General features: G+C 39.9%; 2 protein-coding genes across 5 annotated transcripts in view; one reads left to right on the top strand and one right to left on the bottom strand.

Moving 5' to 3' along the window:
- The window catches only part of MATCAP2 (microtubule associated tyrosine carboxypeptidase 2), a 62,943-nt gene extending 56,266 nt beyond the window's left edge, over positions 1–6,677 (bottom strand). Inside the window, exon 1 of one of the 2 annotated variants that reach the window (XM_047763658.1) lies at positions 5,960–6,677. In XM_047763658.1, coding sequence (XP_047619614.1) covers positions 5,960–5,984 — 25 coding nt within the window. In that variant the 5' untranslated portion in view covers positions 5,985–6,677. The remainder of the gene's footprint in view (positions 1–5,959) is intronic. The other variant, XM_047763657.1, reaches the window with a different exon arrangement.
- A 13,559-nt stretch (positions 6,678–20,236) lies between these two features.
- Positions 20,237–24,444, top strand: part of ANLN (anillin, actin binding protein) — a 60,260-nt gene continuing 56,052 nt past the window's right edge. The window contains exons 1-2 of one of the 3 annotated variants that reach the window (XM_047763427.1): positions 20,238–20,429; positions 20,520–20,582. In XM_047763427.1, coding sequence (XP_047619383.1) covers positions 20,565–20,582 — 18 coding nt within the window. In that variant the 5' untranslated portion in view covers positions 20,238–20,429; positions 20,520–20,564. Of the gene's footprint in view, positions 20,583–24,444 lie in introns of all 3 variants that reach the window. The other 2 variants (XM_047763429.1, XM_047763430.1) reach the window with 2 other exon arrangements.

The raw sequence follows: 24,444 nt of genomic DNA, 5'->3' as shown, positions 1-24,444 counted from the left end.
AGAGTCACACTAATCTTATTTTAGTTGTATTTAGCATTAGAGAACCTAAAATATTGTTTTTGTGATTTTAAATACTACTATTTCAGGGGAAAAAAATGACTTTTAAACAGGCATAAGAAAAAATAAAGGACAAGAAGATTGCAATGAAGAACATCCTATTTTCCTAATTCCTTCGTGAAAAATTAAAACTTTTTTAAAACATATGGAGGCTTTAAGGGTGAGTGTCACTCATTTTCTCTCATAAGTAAGCAAATAAAAATTACACTTTCTCATATTAAAAGTCACTACATGATGTAACATTTTAGCTACCAATAATCTGCTTCACTATAACCTTGAGGAAAATGAAAATCTGTTGATCAAAGAAGTCATTCACCCCAAACTGATTACCCATATTGAGGTAAAAAGGAGAAATAATATTACATTAAAACTGATACTCAGTATATTCACCTACTTGTGAACTGCTAACACAATGAGAGCTTAATTTGTATCTAGAATGAGAGAAAAGAGTACCATGATTCCTGGCTTCCATTCCCAGCTCTTTCAATAACCTCTCTGTAACAGTAACCTCATCACTACACCCAGCGGTGCCTCATGTTCCTCATCTAAAGAATGGGAGAGAGAGGGCGGTAGCATTAAGGGTTTCACAACTGAATAGGTTTCACAGCACTTATAAGGTCCCTGGCTGAAAGGAGGATTAGATCATTTGAAACAAAGCCTGGTGGAAAAAACCCATAAATTTTGACCCATAAAATGGCAATTTCATATGGTGCACTAATACTTAAAAACCTGAGAATCTGGGATAATTTTATACCACAAAACAATATGCTAAGTAATTATAAACAGAAGAAAAGGCAAAACAAAATAATCCCAAAACAAGATAAACACTTTAATTTTGCCAAGTTGTTCATCATTACGTGAAACTCAAATGATATAATATCTGTCAACAGTAGAGGATGAATAAATTGTGGTATATTTATACAACAGAATACTAGCTTGAAATGAAAACTGAGGTTGCAAGCAACAATATAATTGAATTTCACAGACAATACTGAGCAAATAAAGCCAGATCAAGAGAGCACACACTATATAATTCCATTTCTTTGTTCCAAAACAGGCAAAACTAATTTATGGTATCACGCGGCAGAATAATGATTACCTTTGAGGGAGGTGCTACGACCTGGGAGGAAGTACCAGGGTACTGGGGGCCAGAAATGCTCTGTCTTGTTCTGGGTAATCATCACATACATAGCCTCAGGCTGCATATTTAAGACCTGTGCACTTTACTGAATGTAAGCTACACCAGTTTTTTTTGTTTGGTTTTGTTTTTGTCTTTTTTAAGGCTGCACCCGTGGCATATGGAGGTTCCCAGGCTAGGGGTCCAACAGCAACTGTAACCACTGGCCTACGCCACAGCAACGTGGGATCCGAGCCACATCTGCAACCTACGCCACACAGGTCACAACAACGCCATATCCTTAACCCCCTGAGCGAGGCCAGGGATCGAACCCGAGTCCTTATGGATACTAGTCGGATTCGTTAACCACTGAGCCACGATAGGAACTCCAATTTTTCAAATGGTATATTAAAAAAAATCAGTATCTTTGGAAATATTTATTGCTCAATTTGCATTATAATTTTTTTTTTTTTTTGCCATTTCTTGGGCCGCTCCTGTGGCATATGGAGGTTCCCAGGCTAGGGGTTGAATCGGAGCTGCAGCCGCCGGCCTACACCAGAGCCACAGCAACGCGGGATCCGAGCTGCGTCTGCAACCTATACCACAGCTCACGGCAACGCCAGATCCTTAACCCACTGAGCAAGGGCAGGGACCGAACCCGCAACCTCATGGTTCCTAGTCGGATTCGTTAACCACTGCGCCACGACGGGAACGCCTATAATAATCTTTTAATTATACATCTCTGAATTCAACATTATCCGATATAGTTTCTCAACTGTAAGTAAAAAGAGAGATGAAAAGGGATGGTTAGTGTCAGTCAAGAACTGAGAAACTCAACTGTAATTCAGGAATTCTTAAAAACTTCACAGTTCCAGTTGGGAACTTTTCACTGTTACTCTCTAGTAACAAGGGTGCTACATTATTTTCTGGTCAGAAACTGCTGTGTGTTGTTGCTGTTTGTAGTTAGATGGATGCAGGGTATTCTATAACGCGGGAAAATGATGGTTGTGTTAAAAAGAAAATGCATTAAACACAATCTAAAACAACAGTGAACATGTGAGAAAACAAACTTCCCCAGGCTCTCCACTTAGGATAAAGACACAACTTCTAGTTATGGCAAATGAAGTCACTCATGGTCAGCCTCATCTTTCACAAAGTTCCCCCTTAATCAGTCCACTCTAGCTTCAATTTTGTGAATCCCTCATACTCACCCCTGTCTCAACACAACCCCTCTTCACATTCTGTTCCCTATGTGTGGAGACCTTCCCCTCTCCTTTGTTAGATTAATCCTTATTCATCCTTCAGTTCAAATATCATTTGTTCAGGAACACTTCCCTGGAAGGTTCTTTGACTAGCTTGTCATAGTTGCAGTTTTACACTTGTTTATGTGATGACCTTCCCCATCGGTAAAATCGTTAAGTCCCATTATGGCATACATCTATGTTTGTTTTTGCTGCCTCACTGCCCAAAGAGGTAGCCAAGGAAAGAGTATTTGAGAGCAGAGAAAGGATATAGGATTTCTATGCCTGAGGTTGAGGGGAAAAAAATCATACCAGGATGCAGGAAAAAAAAATTGAAACAACTGGTATTGCTGAAGACAAGTTTTAATGGCAGGTATCTACTGTTGTAGGACAAACAGGAGTTTTGTGCCTAAAGTATTCATCTCATATGGCTAAACACTGCTCTTAGGACTTGACTCCAGTATTTTTAAACATTCACTTTTGTTACAAAATAGCTTCATTTCCAAATGATTCATTAATCACTTCTTATATAACATACAAAATACAGGCAGTAGGAACTCTTAAATTAACATAATCTTATACAGCGTTGTCACTAAATGAGCTAGATGTCTTTATTTAATAAACAATTTTATAGTTAAGTAAAATGTCATCTTTCCAGGCAAAAACCATCGCAGACTTCCCTGTGATTAAAAACTAAAACAGATGGAGTAAACTATCAAGTAAATGTAGCACTGATGTTAAATGAGATCTTCATTTGAAATTGTGTGGCTTCAATCAGTATAGAGTCATTGCAACAGTGTTCTGACTTTCCTAGTGGTTCAGAAAATAGGCCGTGGAACGAAGCTTCTCTGATTTGAATCTTGCCTATTTTATTAGCAGCTGTGACCTTGATCAAGTTATTTAATGTCTTTGTGTTGCAGTTTCCTTACCTGTAAAATGGGATACTACTACTACATACCTTATAGTATTGGTCAAAAAAAGTTTTAAGTGCTAAGAACAGTAGTAAGCAGCAGGTGTTAACTATCAACATCATTATTATAGGCAATATTATATTCAGTTCCTACAGAAATACTCCATGGAATAATGTAAATGGTAAAATATTTAAAATTATGAAATTTGGATTTCTAAGGTAAATCTAACATTAATAAATTCTACATCCTAGAATCAATATTTTAGTTGCTTTAGTATAACCAACATTTTAGTTGACTTAGTATAATAAGGCAAAGAAATCTCTTCTGACTTGATTCTACTGCAAACAGCATATATGGCATACAAATCTTATTTTACTCCTCCAACCAACAATTCCACCAGGATGTTATATTTAGATATTAAATCATGATTAATAAGTCAAGAGTTAATAAGATATTATACAGGAGGTGATTTCAGAAGTAACTGCTTCAGTCCTGAAGTGAAAAATAACCAGTTTTCCCTATATTTATAGCTATTTTAAAGCTGAAAAATTTCCATCAGCACTCTCTTCACAATCAAGTTCTTAATGCTAACCAGAAAAACATGGGCTTCATAAATACCAATGAATAATGAGGGGATAGTAAGGGAAAGGGGCAGCATGCTTTTGTCTCTCTTCATAAAGTTTCTGGCTGTCAAAACTTGGCTCTCGGATAAGTCAGTGAAATGCTAAGCATGGGGTTCTTGAAATGTCATTTTAACTAGTCAAGAACTAACTATATGAAAGAAATGGAGAAACTATTTTGAAAAAACAACCAGTCAGCTGTTTTAAATTTGAGGCTTGAATTGTCTCAAACACCAATTCAAATTTTTATTGAACTGCAGAAATTCACTTCTAAATTATCTTGGGGTATGCAACATGCAGAGTAGGATTTATAAAGGTATTGCCACCAAATTATGGGAAGGGAGCTGAGCCAAAAGGAGTGGGTCTACTATTTTATAAATTATCTCTCCTCAAACTTTCAACTCTACATATTGAAAAACAGGAGATCTACTCTGATTGATAATTGGCCAGAATACTCACTTGCTAGAACTAATATTATGATAACTGTACTCCTTCTCTCCCATGATTATTATGTTTTGGGGAAATCATTTTAATCGGTGTTATTTCTAAATCACTACCCAATAACTAAACTTCACCTCTGACAGGACCTAGTATATTTTTTTTTCCAAGGCAGTGGTTTTCAAATGGGGAAGAGAGAGAGTGGCAATTTTGCTCTCCAGGAGACGTTTTTGATTGTCACAATTGCATGTGTGTGTGTGTGTGAGAGAGGGGGTTACTAGCATCTAGTGGGAGAGGCTGGGAATGCTTTTAAACATTCTACAATGCACAGGACAGCCCCCCACAACAAAGATGTATCCATTAACTCAATATTAATAGTGCCAAGGTTGAGACCTGTCTCCAAGAAAAAAAGAAAGTATGAAATTTTTAGGTAACTTTCAATGTTTTCATTGTATTTTAGGATGAAAGGATAGAATCTACATCGAATCACTTAAAAAAAAAATCCAATGCCAATTTAAATTGCCTCTTAAATCTTAGATCTTGTAACTGTCCATGCCTCCTGTCAACATAAATAACAATGAGATAAATCACAGCAATGTCATGACTGCACCAAATCAGCTCCCTATTTTACCACATGGAAGATGAAATAAAGTAGTACAAAATCAGGAACATAAATATCTTCATTAAAAATGAATTTCATTATACAATTTAAATTTTTGCAGAAAATGGTCTATTAGGTACTGCAGTGGTTTCAAGTAAAGAACAAACTAGCCTCATTTTGACACTAGTTTCAAGATCAGACATTTCCCTTTACTCTGTTGTTCTTCGGTGTTTTTAGTCATGATAGCAGACTACCACCAACCCTGTCTTGCAGTAATACTAGAATCAAATGACAGGAAAATAGCCTAGGGAGTTATTCCAATATTATGTAAGATAATTCTTAAAAGGTTAACATTCACAGTCACTTTAAAAAAAATAACAAAAGGCAAGTAAACTTCCTCACCTGCAGTCTAAAGACCACCCTTTTCTTTTTTTGCGCTTGGTATACTGCATAGTATAGTATAAAGTGACCTATTAATATCAACTCAAAACGTTCTGACTTAAGAATAAATGCATACAAATAAATGCAATACAAATACTGATATATACAAATGAGCTGTTTTGCTTAGCTCCGCTTTTTCTGTAGTCTAGAAAATATGGTCCTAGTGCACTATACTGCCTAATTCACTAATAAGCTCTAAAATGGAATTTAACGCTGTTGTACATTTTGTACGGCCAGTAATCTATTATAATTTATCTCAGTATAGCCCACACCAATGCGGCTACTGATAATAAGTGACAAAAGGAAAAGGGGCCGTTTTTCTCTTTTCCCTGCGCACCTTTTTCCCCTGAGCACCTCCAGCGCGCTTCGCACGGTTCCGGGCGCCGGGTTGAGCACCGGAGCTCACCTCCCACCGTTACCTCACCTCCTACCGTTACTCGCCCGCCTCGCGGACTGGCCCCACACTCGCCGCAAGCCGTCGTGAGAACGCTGGCCGCTCCCGCCAGCCCGGGGGCCACCTTGCCGGCACTCACCCGTCACGCGAATAGACTCCAGCATCGTCCCCCCAAGGCCGAGGGCGCCGGGCTCCGCCGGCTCTGGGAACGAGGACTGGGCAGGAACCTGGCGGGCGCCTCTAGCCTTTCGGCCCGTACGTCAGAGGCGGGCTTGCGGCGGGAGATTGCTCTCGGCGACCTGGGAACGGGTAACGCAGGTAAGAGCAAAGGAAGACGCGCAGACAGCTAGCTGCGAGAGCCGTTCCCTCCAGCCTTCAGGTGCGGGAAGGTACTCGAAGACGCCCAACGGTGGGCAGCTTCTAATACTCGCCGCTGTGACGTTGCCGCTCCCCCGTTGCTAGGAAACGCTTCTTGCTGTTCGCGTGCGCGGAGCTTCACGGAGCCTGCGCGCCGCTGGAGGCACTTGAACTAAAACGGCTGAGCTCTCAGGAAGAGCGGCGGAACTACAACTCCCGGTGTGCACCGCGCAGGCCTGCACCTCGTGGGTTTGTAGGCTGGGCCCTCGGAGAAGCTGGTTTCCAGTCTGGGATGCCTGAGTTTTAACTAATCCTCTCTGTAGATGCTTTGAGCTGTTTAAGAGGGCTTAGCTCCGCGGTGGATTCACAGCAGAGAGGTGGCGTGACACTCAGTCCCAGCTAGGAATTATAAAGCCAGTCTTCTCTACCTTTAAGTTACCTTTCCAGGTGCAAAAAAGCTAACACAACTTCAGATTGCAGCTGGTAGTAATGAAAGGGCAGGAGGCTCAACTAGTTACCAACTGAGTACCCCAGAGTAATATCCTTAATACTAAAATACAAATTTAAATTTATGATTGTGCAGTTGATAGCAGCTGAATGTTGTTTTTTGTTTATGCTGCGTGGGAAACGCAGAAACGAATATTTTTGAGAGCCTAACGTGCAGGATTCTGAGGCCTAGAGCATATAAACAAGGGAAACAAGCCTGGTGCTTATCAGAGGAACTCAAGATAGCGTTGGCACAGTCAATTCTCAGAGCCACATTTTCTCCTTATCCTTCCTTAAGGTTGAGATAGGACACAAATAATTGTGAGATGTGTTTTCAATCTCAAAACTCATTAACAAGAGTGATCCTGTTAAAAAGTCAGATACCGTCAGTTCTCTATGAAAAACACTTCAGCGGCGTCCTTTCCACCCATGAGGTCCTTTATGACCTACCCTTCTGTCATCTCTTTGGTCTCCTCTCCCATGCTGTATCCGCTGGTCTCCTCCAGACACTCTGGCCTCCCTGATATTCCTCAAGTGTGCCAAGCACTGTTTCACCTCGTGACCGCTGCAGCTTGGGATTTCCCCTGCCTGGAATGCTCTCCTACCTCCCTCCCCAGCGCCCACTCCACAGGACTAGCGCCTTCACTACTCAGGGCTTAATCCAAATGTTACTTCTCAGTGAGGCCTTTCCGGGCCACTCAGTTTTAAATTCCACTTCTTTCTCAGATTTCCTGTCCCTTTTCTCTGCTTTGTTTTTTCCCCTAGTGCTTAACATTGTCTTAACTTACATAGTTTACTGATTTATCTTGATTATTGTCTGTCTCCATCTCTCAAATAAAATTTCCACAAGGGCAGTGATTTTTGATTGTTCACTACATCTAGAATAGCACACAGTAGGTACTCAATAAATTATTTGTAAGTTAATGAATAAGTAGATAATAGCATGAATTTTCAATGAAAAGGAAGAACGATATAAACTGGGCATGGAAAGAACACATCTTCAGGTTAAAGCACTTGATGTAGTAATGAGCAATGAACCCTTTGCATTCAGAGGAGCAGTTGTTCTTGCAACCTGTGTTCTAAGGAAAAAGGCTGTAAATGAACCTTATATACCAAGATTCCTTACATACCTTCCTCAACCTCCTTGTATACTTAAAACTCTGAAATCTGCTTTCCAAGAAGTCTCTTATAAATGCATTTGTGACTCCTGCAAATTACCAATTTTCCAACTCACTGCAGTCTATGAATTGTATTTCTCAAAAAAAGACCCCTAAAAGATGTTTCCAAGTCATACGTTCAACCTCTTGTGTAAAGAATTTACTCTGAGTATTTTTACTAAAGCATGCTTAATCAGATTGTCCATTTTCATTATATTTTGAAGAAACCAGGATGTATTATTAATTCCACAGCAATTTATTTATATACAGGGTACTGGGCTTAGTGCTTTTAGAAGACATAAAAGATACAATACCTATCCTCAAGACACCTACTAACGAGCATGGAGGAATATATATATACACACACACATACACATATACATACATACACATACATATATACATATGTACATATATACACTTTGTATATACGTGCACCACATGTGCACACACTCATAAAACAAGTTAGAAAACGATGTGCATTAAAGGTATACCCCCTCTTCAATATTTCATTAAACTTAAGAATTCTAAAAATAAACAATTTGATGTTCCTGTAGTTAGCCCATCTAAAATATCATTTCATTCCTTATTTTTGAAAATTATTTTTATGTTCACCCTATTAATATTTTCTTGGGGACCACCTTGATTCATAAATATCTTTAGTGATAAATACTATATAAAAGTGCATATCAGTTAATTCAAAGCATTTAAAAAAGATAGTCTTTGTGTACTATTAGGCACTGAAGTACTCTTGCTAACAAATTCATGAAAACAAAGAGTTTATCTAATTTCTTACAAAACTAGTACTGTTATCAGCTTCTTTTACCATTCCTGCCTATGCAATTATTCATCCTCATCAAGCTCTGTGCATCTGCTTTGTTAATTATTGATTCATGCTATGCCTGCTTAGTATTTCCATTGGTACAGCATCTGCAGCTGTCCACTTGGCTGCTTTTTGAGTCGGCATTGTTTTTACATATCCGCCAGAACAATGAACAATTCCATCTTTTTGAGAAACTTTCCTTTATACCTGTTTCTACATAAACTCCACTTTCAAAGCACTAATTGCAAAATAAAGTTAAGAATTATTAAAACTGCCTCTTTTTTTTTTTTTCCTTGGCTGCCCCGCGGCATATGGAGTTCCCAGACCAGGGATTAAATCCAAGCCCATCTGCAACCTAAACCGCAGCTGGGTCCTTAACCCACTGTGCCCAGTCGGGGATCGAACCCACATCCCAGTGTTCCCAAGGACCACAGATCAATCCCACTGAGCCACAGCAGTAACTCCATAAAACTGCTTTTAATAATTTATGTTTATCTCATAGGATACACCTTCCCCCTTTTTAAAGTTTTATTAAACCTGTTTTCCAATAATAGCCAAGAATGCCAATGTAGTTATCTTACTGCAGCATTATACTTCATTTATTATTTTTATGTTCACTACAAGCATTGTATTGTGGATTATTTTGATTTCTGATTCTCTCTAATGATTTCTATTAAATTTTAGATACAAAAATGATAGGAAAATATGGAGTTCCTGTTGTGGCTCGGTGGTTAGTGAATCCGAGTAGGAACCATGAGGTTGCGGGTTTGATTCCTGGCCTTGCTCAGTGGGTTAAGGATCTGGTGTTGCTGTGAGCTGTGGTGTAGGTCGCAGATGCAGCTTGAATCCTGAGCTGCTCTGGCGTAGGCTTTCGGCTGCAGCTCCGATTGGACCCCTAGGCTGGGAACTTCCATATGGCCTCAGGTGCGGCCCTAGAAAAGACAAAAAGACAAAAAAATAGAAATATTGGTTTTTTATGTGTGGTGGGATTTTTATGTTATGGATAAAGAGCTTATATTTTTCTTATTTTACCAGTAACTTTTGCATAATTAACTTATATGTTAATATGAATACATTATTAATATGTATATTGCCTGTACAAACTACATGGCAAGCTAGTCATAGTCAATGGAATTTCAGAACAAAAAGAGTCAGTTGAAACATCTCTGTAATAAGAAGATTAGATCTTTTTTTTTTTTGAAAAAAGATTAACATCTTCCTTTTAAAAAGGCTTAGAACAACATTTGCTCATTAACCTGGGTAGTAAAGGCCAAGAAAGAGGAAAAGAGAGACGCTGAATTCTGGAGAAAGTTGTTAATAACCATTTACTGCTAGGGCCAGTGAAGAGACACAGAACTATAATATTTCATTTTCTCCTGCAAAAGTTCATTTTGTTGAGAGCAGATCAAGTTTATATTATGCTTGAAACTAGAAAAAGTTTAATTTTTTAAGGAGAAATTATCATAGTAACTAAAAATGTAGAACATTAAAATAATTTTTGTTTACTTTTAAATTTCAGATGAGAGTTTAAAAGAATGAGTGGAGAAGAAGCTTCTCGAAAATACTTTTGGCTTTCTCTCTGTTCTCTTGCAAGCAATTTATAATATTCCATGTCATTGTAAATATATGAATTAACGAAGATTAATCTGCAGCCTGCCATTATAACAGAGAAACGCTTAGCTGCAACACACTAGATTCTAACAAGCATTAGCAGAAGCCTCAGGGCAGCTGTAAACAATGCTTATTGACTCATAAAAGAAAAACAAAAATCCAGGGAAAGTTGGTTTCTGTAGCTTTAAAAAAATTTTTTTTCGGTGTAGTTTGAATGCTTTGGGGATGTCTGTACTGACAGAATGGAATGTTTTCAGTATATCTTTTTCAGGAGAATGAAAAGCATGACGTGGAAGCCAAATAAAGGAATGCTTTGTGAAACCGCCTCTGCCTTTTCACCTCAATGAAGAGAGTCAGAACAGCACAAAAATCCTGGGAAATACTGTGATTTTTTAAATAGGATATTCTGTAAATAACTGAGAGAAGAAGGATATTTTTAATCCAACAAAAGATATTGCCCATCTTAATTATATTTGAAGAAACCAAGATGTGCATTAATTTACCCTCCACAGACACTTATGAAGTATTTATGTTATTACTGGCTGTGCATATATACATACGTAAACATGATGTACATATATCGGCCAGTCCTTGTGCACATACATCAGGGATGCTGTGGTGGGTAAATCAAATAGAGTCTCAGCTCTCTTGGAACTTACAGGAGGAGAAACAAACAATAATCAAGTTAACAAATGATAGCATATCAGATACAAAGAGGTGCTACAAAGTAGAGTCCATCAGGGAAGTGTACTAGAGGTGGTGACTTGGAATGAGAGGGGGAGGGTCAGGAGAAGCCTCTTGGAGGAAGTGGCCTTTGAGCTGAGACTTGAAGGATAGCAGAGTTAGCAGTAACACATTTGAGGGGATGAGCATTCAAAGTAGAAGAAATTGTGACGGCAAAAGCCCTGAGATGGGAATGATCTTGACGTGATTCTGGGGTTACGTGAAGGTCACCATGGTTAGAGTCCAGTGAGTGAGGGAAAGGGGGAGGAAAAAAGATCTCGGAGGTAGGCAGGGCCCGGGAAAGGAGTCTGGGCTTTATTCTAAGTGTGTTAGAAGACACTGGTGGATTTAAAACAGGGCAGTGACATAATATGGCCTTTTTTTTTAAAGATTACATTGTCTGCTACTGTGCAGCAAAGTGACCCAGTCATATACACATATATATATATATTCTTTTTCTCACATTATCCTCCATCATGTTCCTAGATATAGTTCTTTCTACTATACAGCAGAATCTCATTGCTACACTAACCTATCTTAAAATGCTCAGAATGATTATATTAGGCTACAGTTGGGCAAAATTATCAACCAACCACAAATCATGCAGCACTGGATATGGCATTGCCCTGAGCTGTGGTGTGGGTCGCAGATGCAGGCTCGGATCCCGGGCTGCTGTGACTTTGGTGTAGGCCTCTGGCTACAGATCTGATTAGACCCCTAGCCTGGGAACCTCCATATGCCGTGGGAGCGGCTCAAGGAAAGGCAAAAAGACAAAAAAAAAAAAAGGATAAATTAGGTGAGCCCTGCCAACTCCTATTTAAAACAAAACAAAACAAAACAAAACAAACTTGCTTGGCTACCTTATCAGAATAGATGAACCACTTAGCATGTGGCCTTATAGAAAAGAGCAAGGTGAGAGGTCTGGGCTAATACATAGGCATGGCTACAAATGAATTATAACATTTTAAATTTGACCAAAAGTTGGGAAAGGAGAATGAACTGAAGGTTTGGCTTAGAGGGGGCTGGTAGGATTAGTAGGCTTGAGCAGCAGTGGAGAAGAGACAAGGATTTGAGATTACAATCGGGAGGCCAGTTGGGGATTTGAAATCTTGGAGATGGAGCACTTCCTGGTGTTGACTAGTGTCCAAGGGTGATGGCCATGATAAAGTGGAAAAGCAGAAGAGAGGAGAGGTCAACAGAGCTGGAAGGTCTGAGGAACCTTGGGTTGGTGAGGACAGAATGTAAGAGCTGTGGTCACTGAGAATTCATCACATTTCTTGAGGGCCTAGTACCTGTCAGGCATGAATGGTGCCAAGGAAGACAAGGGTGGTGTCAGGCTGTGAGGAACAAGGAGGAGGAGAGTGAAAGCGGGGGTCATGAACGCCAATATTTGGAAGGACTAATGAGCAAGGGGGAGAACCCAGGCCTGGGAAGTTTACGCGAGGAAAATTCTTTGAAGTGTTTGGAAGATAAAGAACTTCATGACAGACACCAATGAAGTTACCATGAACCTTCTTGTTTCAAATTTAAGATGTTATTTTTGATGTTCACTAAAGAGATTTTGATGTTTAAGAAACATGGATTTCTACTTTTTCCAATATTTAAGAGCTACTTTTCTTTTATATGGAATAGCTAAAAAATTGAAAAAATAGGTTCTGGTGAATATGGCATTGAGAAAATCTAAGTATGGAAAAGTAAAGTTAGCACTAGGTAAATTATTGTGCGATTGATAAGTACATAAAAGAATTCTGTCTTTATGAAAGGATTTACTGCAGTCCTTTAAATAGGAATTCCCTTAATAACTTTATTAACCACCTGAGAAAATAAAAAGGAGATTTAAAGCTGTATACAGTTTGAGGCTAGTCTGTTGAATAAAGAAAATATGACTGTAGTTGGTTTTTTTGAAAGCAATACAGTATGTTAGAAAGCACACGTACGGGAGTTCCCGTGGTGGCTCAGCAGTAACAAACTCGACCAGTATCCATAGGGATGTGAGTTCCATTCCTGGCCTCACTCAGTGGGTTAAGGATCTGGCATTGCCATGAGCTGTGGTGTTGACTACAGATGTGGCTCGAATCTGGCATGGCTGTGGCTGTGGTATAGGCTGGCAGCTATGGCTCTGATTCGACCCTAGCCTGGGAACTTCCATATGCTGTGGGTGTGGCCCTAAAAAGACAAAAAAAAAAAAAAAGAAAGCACACATGCAATCTTTCCCTCACTTTGGAATATGATTTTCATTGATTAAATTAGAAAAGAAAAACTATCTGATGCTGGAGTGCCCGTCATGGCTCAGTGGTTAATGAATTCGACTACGAACCTTGAGGTTGCAGGTTCGATCCCTGGCCTTACTCAGTGGGTTAAGGATCTGGTGTTGCCATGAGCTGTGGTGTAGGTTGCAGACGAGGCTCGGATCCTGCGTTGCTATGGCTCTGGTGTAGGCCGGCGACTACAGTTCTGATTAGACCCCTAGCCTGGGAATTTCCATATGCTGCTGGAGTGGCCCTAAAAAAGGCAAAAAGACAAAAAAAAATCTGATGATAAGGACCATTCAAACTGTTTTAACTGTTAAAATGTGATTCTAGTGACAATTAATAGCAGAGACCATAACAAATAAAACAGCCCCCTAAGTAACATGCATATAACATCCTCTGATGGTTCCTATTTCATTATAATAAATGCGTAAAAGAAGTGGCCCTTCAGCCAGATAACCTGAGGCAGAAAACTTGACCTTAATCCTTCTTGCCACTGCCTTATGGTTAGATCTTGGCCTTTTCGATCCCTGTAAAAATAAGAATATTTAGGTCATTATTTTGTGAATGAAATGAGAACATGTATGAGTGTACTTTGAAAAATTAACTGTACATACATAACATATAGAATGTCCTTACTGAAGTAAATGCTTTTAACTTTTTTTTGTTTTCAGCCCTCCATCAATTTTATCTGTGAAAACATGATTACTGTTTCCTTTATTGAAAAGAAAGGATCTTGGAGCAAATATTTATTTACTACAGCTGCCGTTATTTATTTTTATTTTATTTTTTTTGCTTTTTAGGGCCGTACCTGTAGCATATGGAAGTTCCCAAGCTAGGGGTCAAATCGAAGCTAGAGCTGCTGGCCTACACCACAACCACAGCCACAGCAACACAGGATCCGAGCCACATCTGTGACCTCTCCCCAATGCCAGATCTTTAACCCACTGAGTGAGGCCAGGGATCGAACCTGCATCCTCATGGATCTTAGGTTTGTTACCACTCAGCCACAACAGAATACTAAGGGCCACCTTTAATCTCTAGTTATCTTTGCTTCAGAGCCTTTATTTTATACTTAAGTTAATATAATGAACTGTGGTCTTTACCTAGATAATTTGGGAGATTGTGGTTTTTATTTAAATAAGTAGAGAAGACACTTTTGTTGACTTTCAGACTATTAGCATCATTAGGCCAAACTATATATATAGTCTAACTGCTAATAATCATGTGAACATAACATTTATTTTCTTTCCTTAGTAGTTTTAAAACATTTATTAAGAAAGCAATTTCAAGAGAAAAACATGGTTGCTATTTATTCAGCACTTTAGACATAGCTCAAGAGAACAGTTATATCACTGTTGCGTCTGGTGATCAAAATAAATAAATTTACTGAAATGTCAAGATCATAAATGAGATTTGAAGTCAGGCAGATCTGGTTCAAATTATTAGGTGATGGTCTTAGACCAATAACTTAGCCTCTTTATATTTCAGTTATCTCATCTCTCAAAAATGAACAATAGTTGTCTTGCATTCATTCATTCATTCATTCAACAAATATCTACTGAACACATGTGCCCTGAAGGTGCTAGGTTACAGCTATAAATAATCCAACTCCCTGCCATTCCATTGCTTACACTCTAGCAGAAGAGGTAGATGATAAACACATAACTAAAATAATCACAAATAAGTGGTGAACGCAATGAAGAAAATATATCAGCGTTTTAGGACACAAAGTGATTGGGGGGCAGAGAGGAGGGGCTGGCCACAAGATCAGGGAAGTTTTTTCGGTTTTAGGGGTGGCGGATGGCCACACTAATGGTACGCAGAAGTATCCAGGCCAGGGATCAACCTGCACTACAGCAGTGACTAGAGCCACAGCAGTGATCCTTAACCCACTGAGCTACCAGGGAAGTCTTCTTTGAGAAAGCAGTACATTTGAGCTTAGATCCATTTAATGAGGAGCCAGCCTCATTAGATCTAGGAATGTAGATCTAGGAATGTCCAGGGGGTGGAAACTTCTTAAGGCAAGAAATAATTTGGCATATTTTTATGACTAGAAAGAGAGGCCTATGGGGCTGGAGACTAGTGGGAAAAAAAGGGAGGCTATTGTGATATTTGGAGAATATTAGTTTACTAGGAGAGGCAGGCAAAGTCCAGATCATGCTGGGCTCTGTAGGGTATGATAAAGAATTTGGATATTATTCTAATTGCAGTAGAAGACATAAACTGGCTCTAAATAAGAAATTGATACTATATAATTTACACTTTAAAAAGCTCCCACTTTATAAGTAAACCACTAAAATTAATAAAATAGTTCAGTAGATTTGCAATATCATATTCTTATACATCAGTGATAGCTTTAAAATATAATTTAAAAGATACCATTTATAAGAACAATAACAAAAAAAGCTGCACAGGAATAAATGAAAGACTTTTAAGCTCTTTATGGAAGTACATTGCAAACATTTTTGGATGATCTTAAAGTAAGCCTAAGTTAATGAAGATATATCTATGTTTATGAATGAAAAGACCTGATATCACAAAGATGTCAATTTTCTCCAAATTAATTTGGTAAATTATAATTAAAAAAAAATCTCAAGAGGATTTTCTTTTCCTTTTTAGGGCTTGACACTCTGACCTCAAAATTTATACGGAAAAATAAGGGGACAAAATAAACCAAGTCAATTTTAAATTTGCCCTATCAGATATCAACACATAATTAAGATGGTTCAATATTGGGAGAGGAATAAACAAATAGATGAATAGAATAGAATAAAGAGCTACTAAATAGACCGACACATACATGAAAACTTGGTACATTACAAAAATGGCATTACAGGTCAGTGGGGAAAGGACAGACAATTAATTAACTGTTGCTAATACATTTGGTTATCCCTATAAAAAACAAGATCAATCCAGGTAACATGAAGACATAAAAACATACTTTGTAGAAGAAAATATGGGAGAACATCTCTCTCTCTCTCTCTCTCTTTTTTTTTTTGGCCATGCCTGTAGCATGTGGAAGTTCCCAGGACAGGGATCCAACCTGCACCACAACAGCAATCCAAGGCACTGCACTGACAACACCAGATCCTTATCCTGATGTGCCACAGGAAACTCCCTGGAGAACATCGTTACAACCTCAGGGTAGGAAAGGATTACGTGAGACATAAGAGGTACAAACTCTCTTGGAAACATACATATGTTTGATTATATTAATAGTAAATATTTCTGTACATCCAAGGCAACCTAAAGTGAAGACAAACCATAAACTAGAAAAAGACGTTTGTCAGCCAAAAACCAAGTTATTTTCCCATAAAATAGTAAACAACAAAAAGTCTACAAATCAATAAGAAAAAGCAACATTAAAAAATGGGCAACAGGAGTTCCCACTGTGGTGCAGAGGAAACGAAACCAACTAGGAACCTTGAGGTTGAGGGTTTGATCCCTGGACTCACTCAATGGGTTAAGGATCTGCTGCTGCCGTGAGCTGTGGTGTAGGTTGCAGACATAGCTCGGATCTGCTGTTGCTGTGGTTGTGGTGTAGGCCGGCAGCTGTAGCTCTGATTCAACCCCAAGCCTGGGAACCTCCATATGCCATGGGTGTGGCCCCAGAAAGAAAGAAAGAAAGAGAAAAAAGGGCGACGGATATGAAATTGAAATTCATAGAAAAGGAAAACCGAAAGGCCAATAAACACATGAAATAATTCTCACTTTCATGAGTAATAGGAGAAATGCATATAAACAAGAATGACAGAATCTAAAAAGTATCTGAGTAGCAGGAAGGCACTAGAGTAGCAGGCATGCTCATATACTGCTCATTGGAATATAAATTGTTACAATCATTTTAAAGAGCAATTTATTTTTAACATCTGCAATAATATTGAGATATACTTATTGAAAGAATTCTCTAATTCCTTGGTATATTATCCTAGAGGAAGTTTTGCATGTATGTCTAAGGAGATATAAAAATATTCATGGCATCATGGAATTTTTGGAGTGAAAAATTGGAAATGAGCTAATGGCCAATTAACAGGATAATGGATATGTAAATTACAAGTATATTAATACAATAAAATATAGCAGTGGGAATGAATAAAATGCAGCTATACCTGTTAGTGATGATGAGTCTCATAAAGAGACTATTGAGAAAAGAAACCGACTGCAGAAATTTTTACTTATGGCAAAAATAAAATTTATGTGAAACACTATATTGAGTAGATACATATGTAGATGTAATAAAAGTACATACACTTCATGGGAATGCTAAATATCAAAATCAGGAGTTTTACCGGTGGAGAGTGGAAGGTGAGTGGGATTAAAGAGGAACACACAGGAGACTTCAATTAAGCTAGGGGGTGGGTACACTGTGATTGTTTTATTCACTAATTCCTTGGTAAACTGGAAATACTTTATAATACAATTTTTTTTTTTTGTCTTTTTGCCATTTCTTGGGCTGCTCCCGCAGCATATGGAGGTTCCCAGGCTACGGGTCGAATTGGAGCTGTAGCCACCGGCCTACATCACAGCCACAGCAACTCGGGATCCGAGCCATGTCTGCAACCTACACCATAGCTCACTGTAACGCTGGATCCTTAACCCACTGAGCAAGACCAGGGATTGAACCCGCAACCTGCTGGTTCCTAGTCAGATTCGTTAACCACTGAGCCACAACGGGAACTCCTATTATACAATTTTTAAAAGGAGAAAAGTAATTCTAGCCTATAAACTGAAAGATGAACTACTAGGGAGCAAGAAGGGTAACGGAGAGGCCCGTTAGACGGTAGTTGCAGTATTCTAAGCAACTGGACTTCGGTTTCTAGACAGATTCTGGCACAAGGTGGGTGTTTAATAAACTTCAGCCACTGTGTGGTGGCTGCTGTCATCATCATTGTCAGGGTAGATACAGGGGAACTATGGAGAAAGATAAACTAATGTTTTGAGTGGTTATATTGAGCTACATGCATTATTTACCTCTTTTAGTCTGGACTAGAATCTAATTTCTAGAGAATCTAAGGCTCACAGAGGCCAAAGCTAGAAAGCACAAAGCTTCATAAATTTCTAATGACTCATTTTCCAATGTTGTGTAAACTTCCCCCTGAACCCTCGCTCTCCTCACCACCCCCATCCACCCATTACTTTTTTTTTTGTCTTTTGTCTTTTTTGTTGTTGTTGTTGTTGCTATTTCTTGGGCCGCTCCCGCGGCATATGGAGGTTCCCAGGCTAGGGGCTGAATCGGAGCTGTAGCCACCGGCCTACGCCAGAGCCACAGCAACGCGGGATCCGAGCCGCGTCTGCAACCTACACCACAGCTCAGGGCAACGCCGGATCGTTAACCCACTGAGCAAGGGCAGGGACCGAACCCGCAACCTCATGGTTCCTAGTCGGATTCGTTAACCACTGCGCCACGATGGGAACTCCCACCCATCACTTTTTGTCCAGCACTTGAAAAAAAATTCAAGCATCTTCCCTCTTTGTTTCATAAGTAGCATATTTTGAGTTAAATAATTCAATAAACCAAACCCTTGGATAGAGCCTTATTACTAATTACGGAATACTTTTGGACCTCTCTCAATTTTTCACCTGATACTCCTAATAACTCTGAGGAAGGCAGGGAAGTTGATTACTTATGTTTTACAGATGAGTAAACTAATATACAGAGAGACTAAATCAGAGGTTCTTAACCTGGTGGCCATGAAGGTCATGGAAACACGTTAAAGAGTTTATGATCGAGTGGGCATTTTCCAGCTTTAATTGTATTTACTAAGAAGTCCATGACTCCCCCAAAGGCTGAAAAATAGTGAGTTAAATGATTTGCCTAAAGCTTAAGGTCACATGGTTCTTGGTAGAACCAAGACCCCAAGCAATTTCTTCTCGGCCCAAACTCAGAATTTTTTTTTACGGCCACACCTGTAGCACATGGAAGTTCCCAGGCAAGGGGTCCAATCCCAGCTGCAGCTGCAGGCCTATACCACAACCACAGCAATACCAGATCTGAGCTGCATCTGGTACCTATCAGGTCATGGCAACAATGGATCCTTAACCCAATGAATGAGGCCAGGGATTGAACCCACATTCTGGTCAGGTTCTTAACCTGAGTTAAGAAGCTGAGCCACAACAGGAACTCAAAGAATTCTTTTCATTCCAACCAAAATTCAAGTTAGAGATATTATTAGTGAAATACTTTTGTAATGCCGATAAGATAGAAAGGTTATTATTTATACTGAAACTTCTAACTTGGGAGAAATACTTTGGTTCAATTGTTGGGCAGTTACCCAGCAATCTACACAGTGTTATAGACGAGCAAGTCATAACCTGTTGTCTTTATAACAAGCCCTAGTATGGCTAAATTAGAAATGAATCTGATACAGTAAATGTATATAACACATTTCACAATTCTTAGTAATCTATAAAGAATCATTAGAAGACACAGCTTGATCCACTGCTGGAAAGCAGACTGAGTTGAGAATGGGATTTTCATTTCTCCTGGACCAGTTAATTAATGTCTCAGGGTCTCCCTTGTCTCAGTTGTAAGAGGAAGAATTAAAGTGGGTGGCTTCTCAGCTCTAACGTCCTATGCAGTTTGATGGGATAAGAATAAGAAGGTATGATAGGAGTTTTGTGTATAAACTCCTCACACACCTTATTTTCCCAATGAGAAAGGCCGGTTCCCAAGGTGGGTCACTGGTCATTAGCCCCAAAAGTCCGGTGGCTCACTAGACCTGCCTCTTGTGAAAGCCGGGCCTGAGTTCCCCTTAGGGGTGAAGTCGGTGCGGGCGGGCAGAGAGAAGGCTAGTTTAGGTCAAAGGTCCAGTGGGCTTAGTCCTAGATTTAGGAATGAAGGAAAACGGGAACGCCCAAGCACAACGGAGTGAAGGGATCTGCTTAAACAGAGGCGGTGTGCGATCGCAGGGGGTGGGGCTCAGGGCCGGGAGGCAGTTGAAGGGCCGGGAGCGCCGCACCCACAGCCGAGCCTCAGCCGCTTGGCCTAGGATCTCTGGGAGAAGAGGAGCCAACGCCACCCTTGGGACCCGCCCGGCCCGGGAGAAGCCACGTGATCCAGCGCCGGGGGCGGGTAGAGGCGTGCCCTGTCCCCGGCCCCGCCCTGCGCGCATGCGCGCGGTTCCGGGCGCTGAAATTCAAATTTGAACCGCCGCTGGAGGCCGAGTCCGACACTGGAGGCTCTGGGGAAGAGGAGACTAGGTTGGGAGAGTTCCCCTGCCCCAGACTGCTTGTTTTCTCCAAGTGACACACTAGACCTGCACTCACTTCTTTTCTTTTTCTGAATTTGAGCCGCCGTTTCCGTCGTCTCGCAATCGACACGCGAAGCCCGGGGCGATGGACCCGTTTACCGAGGTGAGAAAACTTGCGGGCAGAGCCAGCCATGACCCCTCTCGGCCCCCACTCTTCCTTCCCACCGTCTGTCAACCTCCGGGCCCACCGGGCGGAGAGCGCGTGCGCGCGCGTGCGCAGTGTGTACCTGTGCGGGTCTGCGTGGGGAAGACGCGAGAGGGCAGTGGATGCCTTCTGCCGTTTTTCTTTTTCTTTTTTTAATCTGGTAGAGAAAGCTCTGGGGGAGTTTTGAGTCGGCCCTCAAAAGCAGTAGTGAGAAAAAAGTCTCCTGTCAGCCCTGTTTTTTTATATGCCCCTTTGGACTGGATCTCTGTCCTTTTCGAGGGTGAGGTTGGGACCTGATGGAACAGGTCCCCTTGGAAGTAAAAGCCGGGATAACTTGCAGGGTGGAGTCGGGTGCCAGAGTGACTCAGTGCTGTGTGTGCAGCAGCCGCCGCCTGGAAATGGAATGGAATGTGATTTGCGGGATTCCTGGGGCCCGCAGAGGAGCGATGCATTTAAGGATGCTGGGAACGAAATGACAGCAAAACATTAAAATAAGCCAGTGCCGGAAACATACCAAATTTTGGTATGTTTATGGGGCATAACGTTACAGCAGTACTTAACTCATCTTTTGTTCTTTGGAAATTAAACATGGATTAATTATTATTACATCGTTGCAGTGTCGATTATTTGTCTAGCTTTGGCTTGTTGAGAATGTATGTTGACACAATGAGGAATTTCGAATGGGTCGTTGTGCACTCCCTTTTCTTCCAAGATAGTTCCTCTTTTTAGGTTGTTGTGCAAGTTTGAAACTGCTATTTTGAGTTGTTGCAAATTGGGCCTGAAAATATCTTTTTTTTTTTTTTTGTCTTTTTGCCATTTCTTGGGCGGCTCCTGCGGCATGTGGAGGTTCCCAGGCTAGGGGTCGAATCGGAACCGTAGCCACCGGCCTATGCCAGAGCCACAGCAACTCGGGATCCGAGCCGCGTCTGCAACCTACACCAACCACAGCTCGCGGCAACGCTGGATCGTTAACCCACTGAGCAAGGGCGGGGACCGAACCCGCAACCTCATGGTTCCTAGTCGGATTCGCTAACCACTGCGCCACGGCGGGAACTCCCTGAAAATATCTTTACACTAGATCGAAAAACTTGAATGGAGAGTAGTAATACCTTTATTTATTTATTTATTTGGATGTGTAGTTACACTTCCATAAGTTAAGTCTACTAAAAATTCCAAATTTAGAGTTTACTTTTATTCAGACCCAACAGTATTTATTTTTGTTTCCAAATTCTCAGTCATCTGGGGGGGGGGGACATATCAGTTTGTGCACCTTAAATATTCTAACAGAAAAGTCCTGAACATAGTTTTGTATTATCTTTAAATTATAGAGCTGGTCATGCACTACATATTTTTCACCTCCGTTGAAACTGGAAAGGATATACTATGTTACATCTTAGGCTAGGATTCCTTAAAACATTAGCCCTATGTGTTCTGAATATTCTTTTTAATTCTCCTAAGTAACCGATAGGAACGGAGCATTTTGAAATTTGGCTGAAAGTTGTACTTCATTTTACTTAAAACGTCATTCTGCAGCTAGTACAAATCTGAGTTAAAAGAAACATTTAAAAGAAACCTTTCATTTTAGAGTGTGCTCTATGAAATATGTTTGGTTTAATATGTATGGTTTATATTATGAAAAATTAGATCAGTTGCAGTTAGAATAAACAGCTTTGACATCTTTTCCTTAATTGGTAATGAGTGAACTGTCTGAATTGGTTCCAAAGATTAGGTGCTTAATTACAGCATTCATAACATTTTTGCACAGTGAAACTAACTGGTACAGTTCTTTGTCTAAAAAAAAAAATGAAAGTCAGTTAACGATTTTCTCAACCGGAGTTCCTTATCAGAACCAGAGACCGTAGAAAATTATTTGAGAGAACTATTTTGTCAATTTCCCCAAAGGTTGTTCTTAACCATGCCATCCTATAGGCATAGTAGAGATGTTAATTCATGATATGAATGCCAGGGCATTAGGGATTAATAATTCTCTTGGCTGCTCTGGTTGAGAAAGGCTACAACCGTCCTAAGCTCTGTTTCCGAAGACAACAAAGCCGTTGTGCATTGGTTCTCCCCGCTGCTGTCACTGGGGCTGTCTGGAACTTTCTTCCTCTGTCTCTTCTGTTTTAACCTTCAGGTTACAATTTGATTCCCCTCCGTCAGAGGTGCGATCACCTTTCATAATACCCATCTCACTTGCATTTATTTACCTGTTGAACATGTTTCCTGTTAGAATGTGAGCTTCATGAGGGTAGGACTCTTTGTTTCCTATTCAGAGAGACGTTTCCCTAACACTATCCTATCAACCGTGTTCTGCTGAATTAATTTGGAAGAGATCCATTCAGTGCAAATTATTTTACAGACAAATAATTATATGCACAACAGTAACTGTTGGAACATTTCAGCAAAAATCATTTCTTTATTGTAGAAAATTTCAAATTACACAAGTGTAATTGCCCCTTATGCATCTATCACCCAAAAACACATGACCATATTGTTTTACTGTACCCCCTCTAATGCCTCCCATTGAATTATTTGGAAGCACATTCTGGAGGTTATATAATTTTCTACATAAATATTTCAGTATTGATCACTGAAAACTAAAGACTTAAAAGAGAACATTATCATAATGCTATTATCATACCTGAAAAATAACAGCGGTTCATTAATTTCATCAAACATTCTGTCACTGTTCAGATTTTGCTAAAAGGCTCATGCTTTTACAGTTTATTTGTTTGAGTCAGCATCTAGACAGAGGCCACAGGGCCATGTCTTCCTAATGTTCATGGACCAGCCAGAGATAAAGAATACCTCTTGATTCATGGATGAGCAGGCAGTTAAGGCACATGTTTATTATGATGATCAGCTGATAGCACCAAAAAAACTGTTGATGATTATGAAGTCTGTTAGTTCTGCTGATCATACGTTCTTAAAAAGAGCAATTAGATTTAGTCAAAGATGGTTTATAGCAAAGTGGTTGGCTTTATTAACCTGTGCCTGACTTTATCTGTAAAATTGTAGTAAAAGCAGAATTTTATCAAATCAGATTTTGAAGATGAAATGAGTTAGTGTGTGCAGACACTGAAAGTACTTCATATTAAGTCCTATATAAGCATTAGTGATTGTTGCATTAGGTGTATTTAAAAACTATGGTCTTACTACTTGTAATATCAGTTATTAGCCTCTTAGTCTGAAGGTCTGCTCATAGGAGACGGTTGTCCCAGTCTAAGACCAGAATAGGGAAACCCAGAACTAGGTGTGCCAGGTCAGAACTTTCTATGTAGGAACCTTAAACAAGAAAAAGCTACAATTAAAATACTGTGTAATGCATCTTTTCTTGTAATATAAGTAAATGAACATGATATTACTGTTTTAAATAAAATTTCTCTAATTTTCCAGAGTTAAATGAAATCTTTGTGATGACTTAGAAAAGAATGCTGCTAGAGCATTTTGAAAATAAGAAGTTAATTGATACTGAGTTTCCTCTGTTTAAGAAGGCAGGGGAGGAGTTCCTGCTGTGGCGCAGTGGTTAATGAATCTGACTAGAAACCATGAGGTTGAGGGTTCGATCCCTGGCCTCGCTCAGTGGGTTAAGGGTCTGGCGTTGCCATGAGCTGTGGTGTAGGTTGCAGACACAGCTCGGATCCCACTTTGCTGTGGCTCTGGGGTAGGCCAGGGGCACAGCTCTGATTAGACCCCTAGCCTGGGAACCTCCATGTGCCGCTGGAGTGGTCCTAGAAAAGGCAAAAAAAAAAAAAAAGGCAGAGGAATCAGTAATATCTCCTAGAAAAGGTTTCTGACAAAAATGATTCGAGGGATATGG

This window comes from Phacochoerus africanus, chromosome 16, assembly GCF_016906955.1.
Source record: "Phacochoerus africanus isolate WHEZ1 chromosome 16, ROS_Pafr_v1, whole genome shotgun sequence".
Lineage (NCBI taxonomy): Eukaryota > Metazoa > Chordata > Mammalia > Artiodactyla > Suidae > Phacochoerus > Phacochoerus africanus.
Note: the sequence above shows the minus strand (reverse complement) of the source record. Positions and strands in the feature narration are given on the sequence as shown.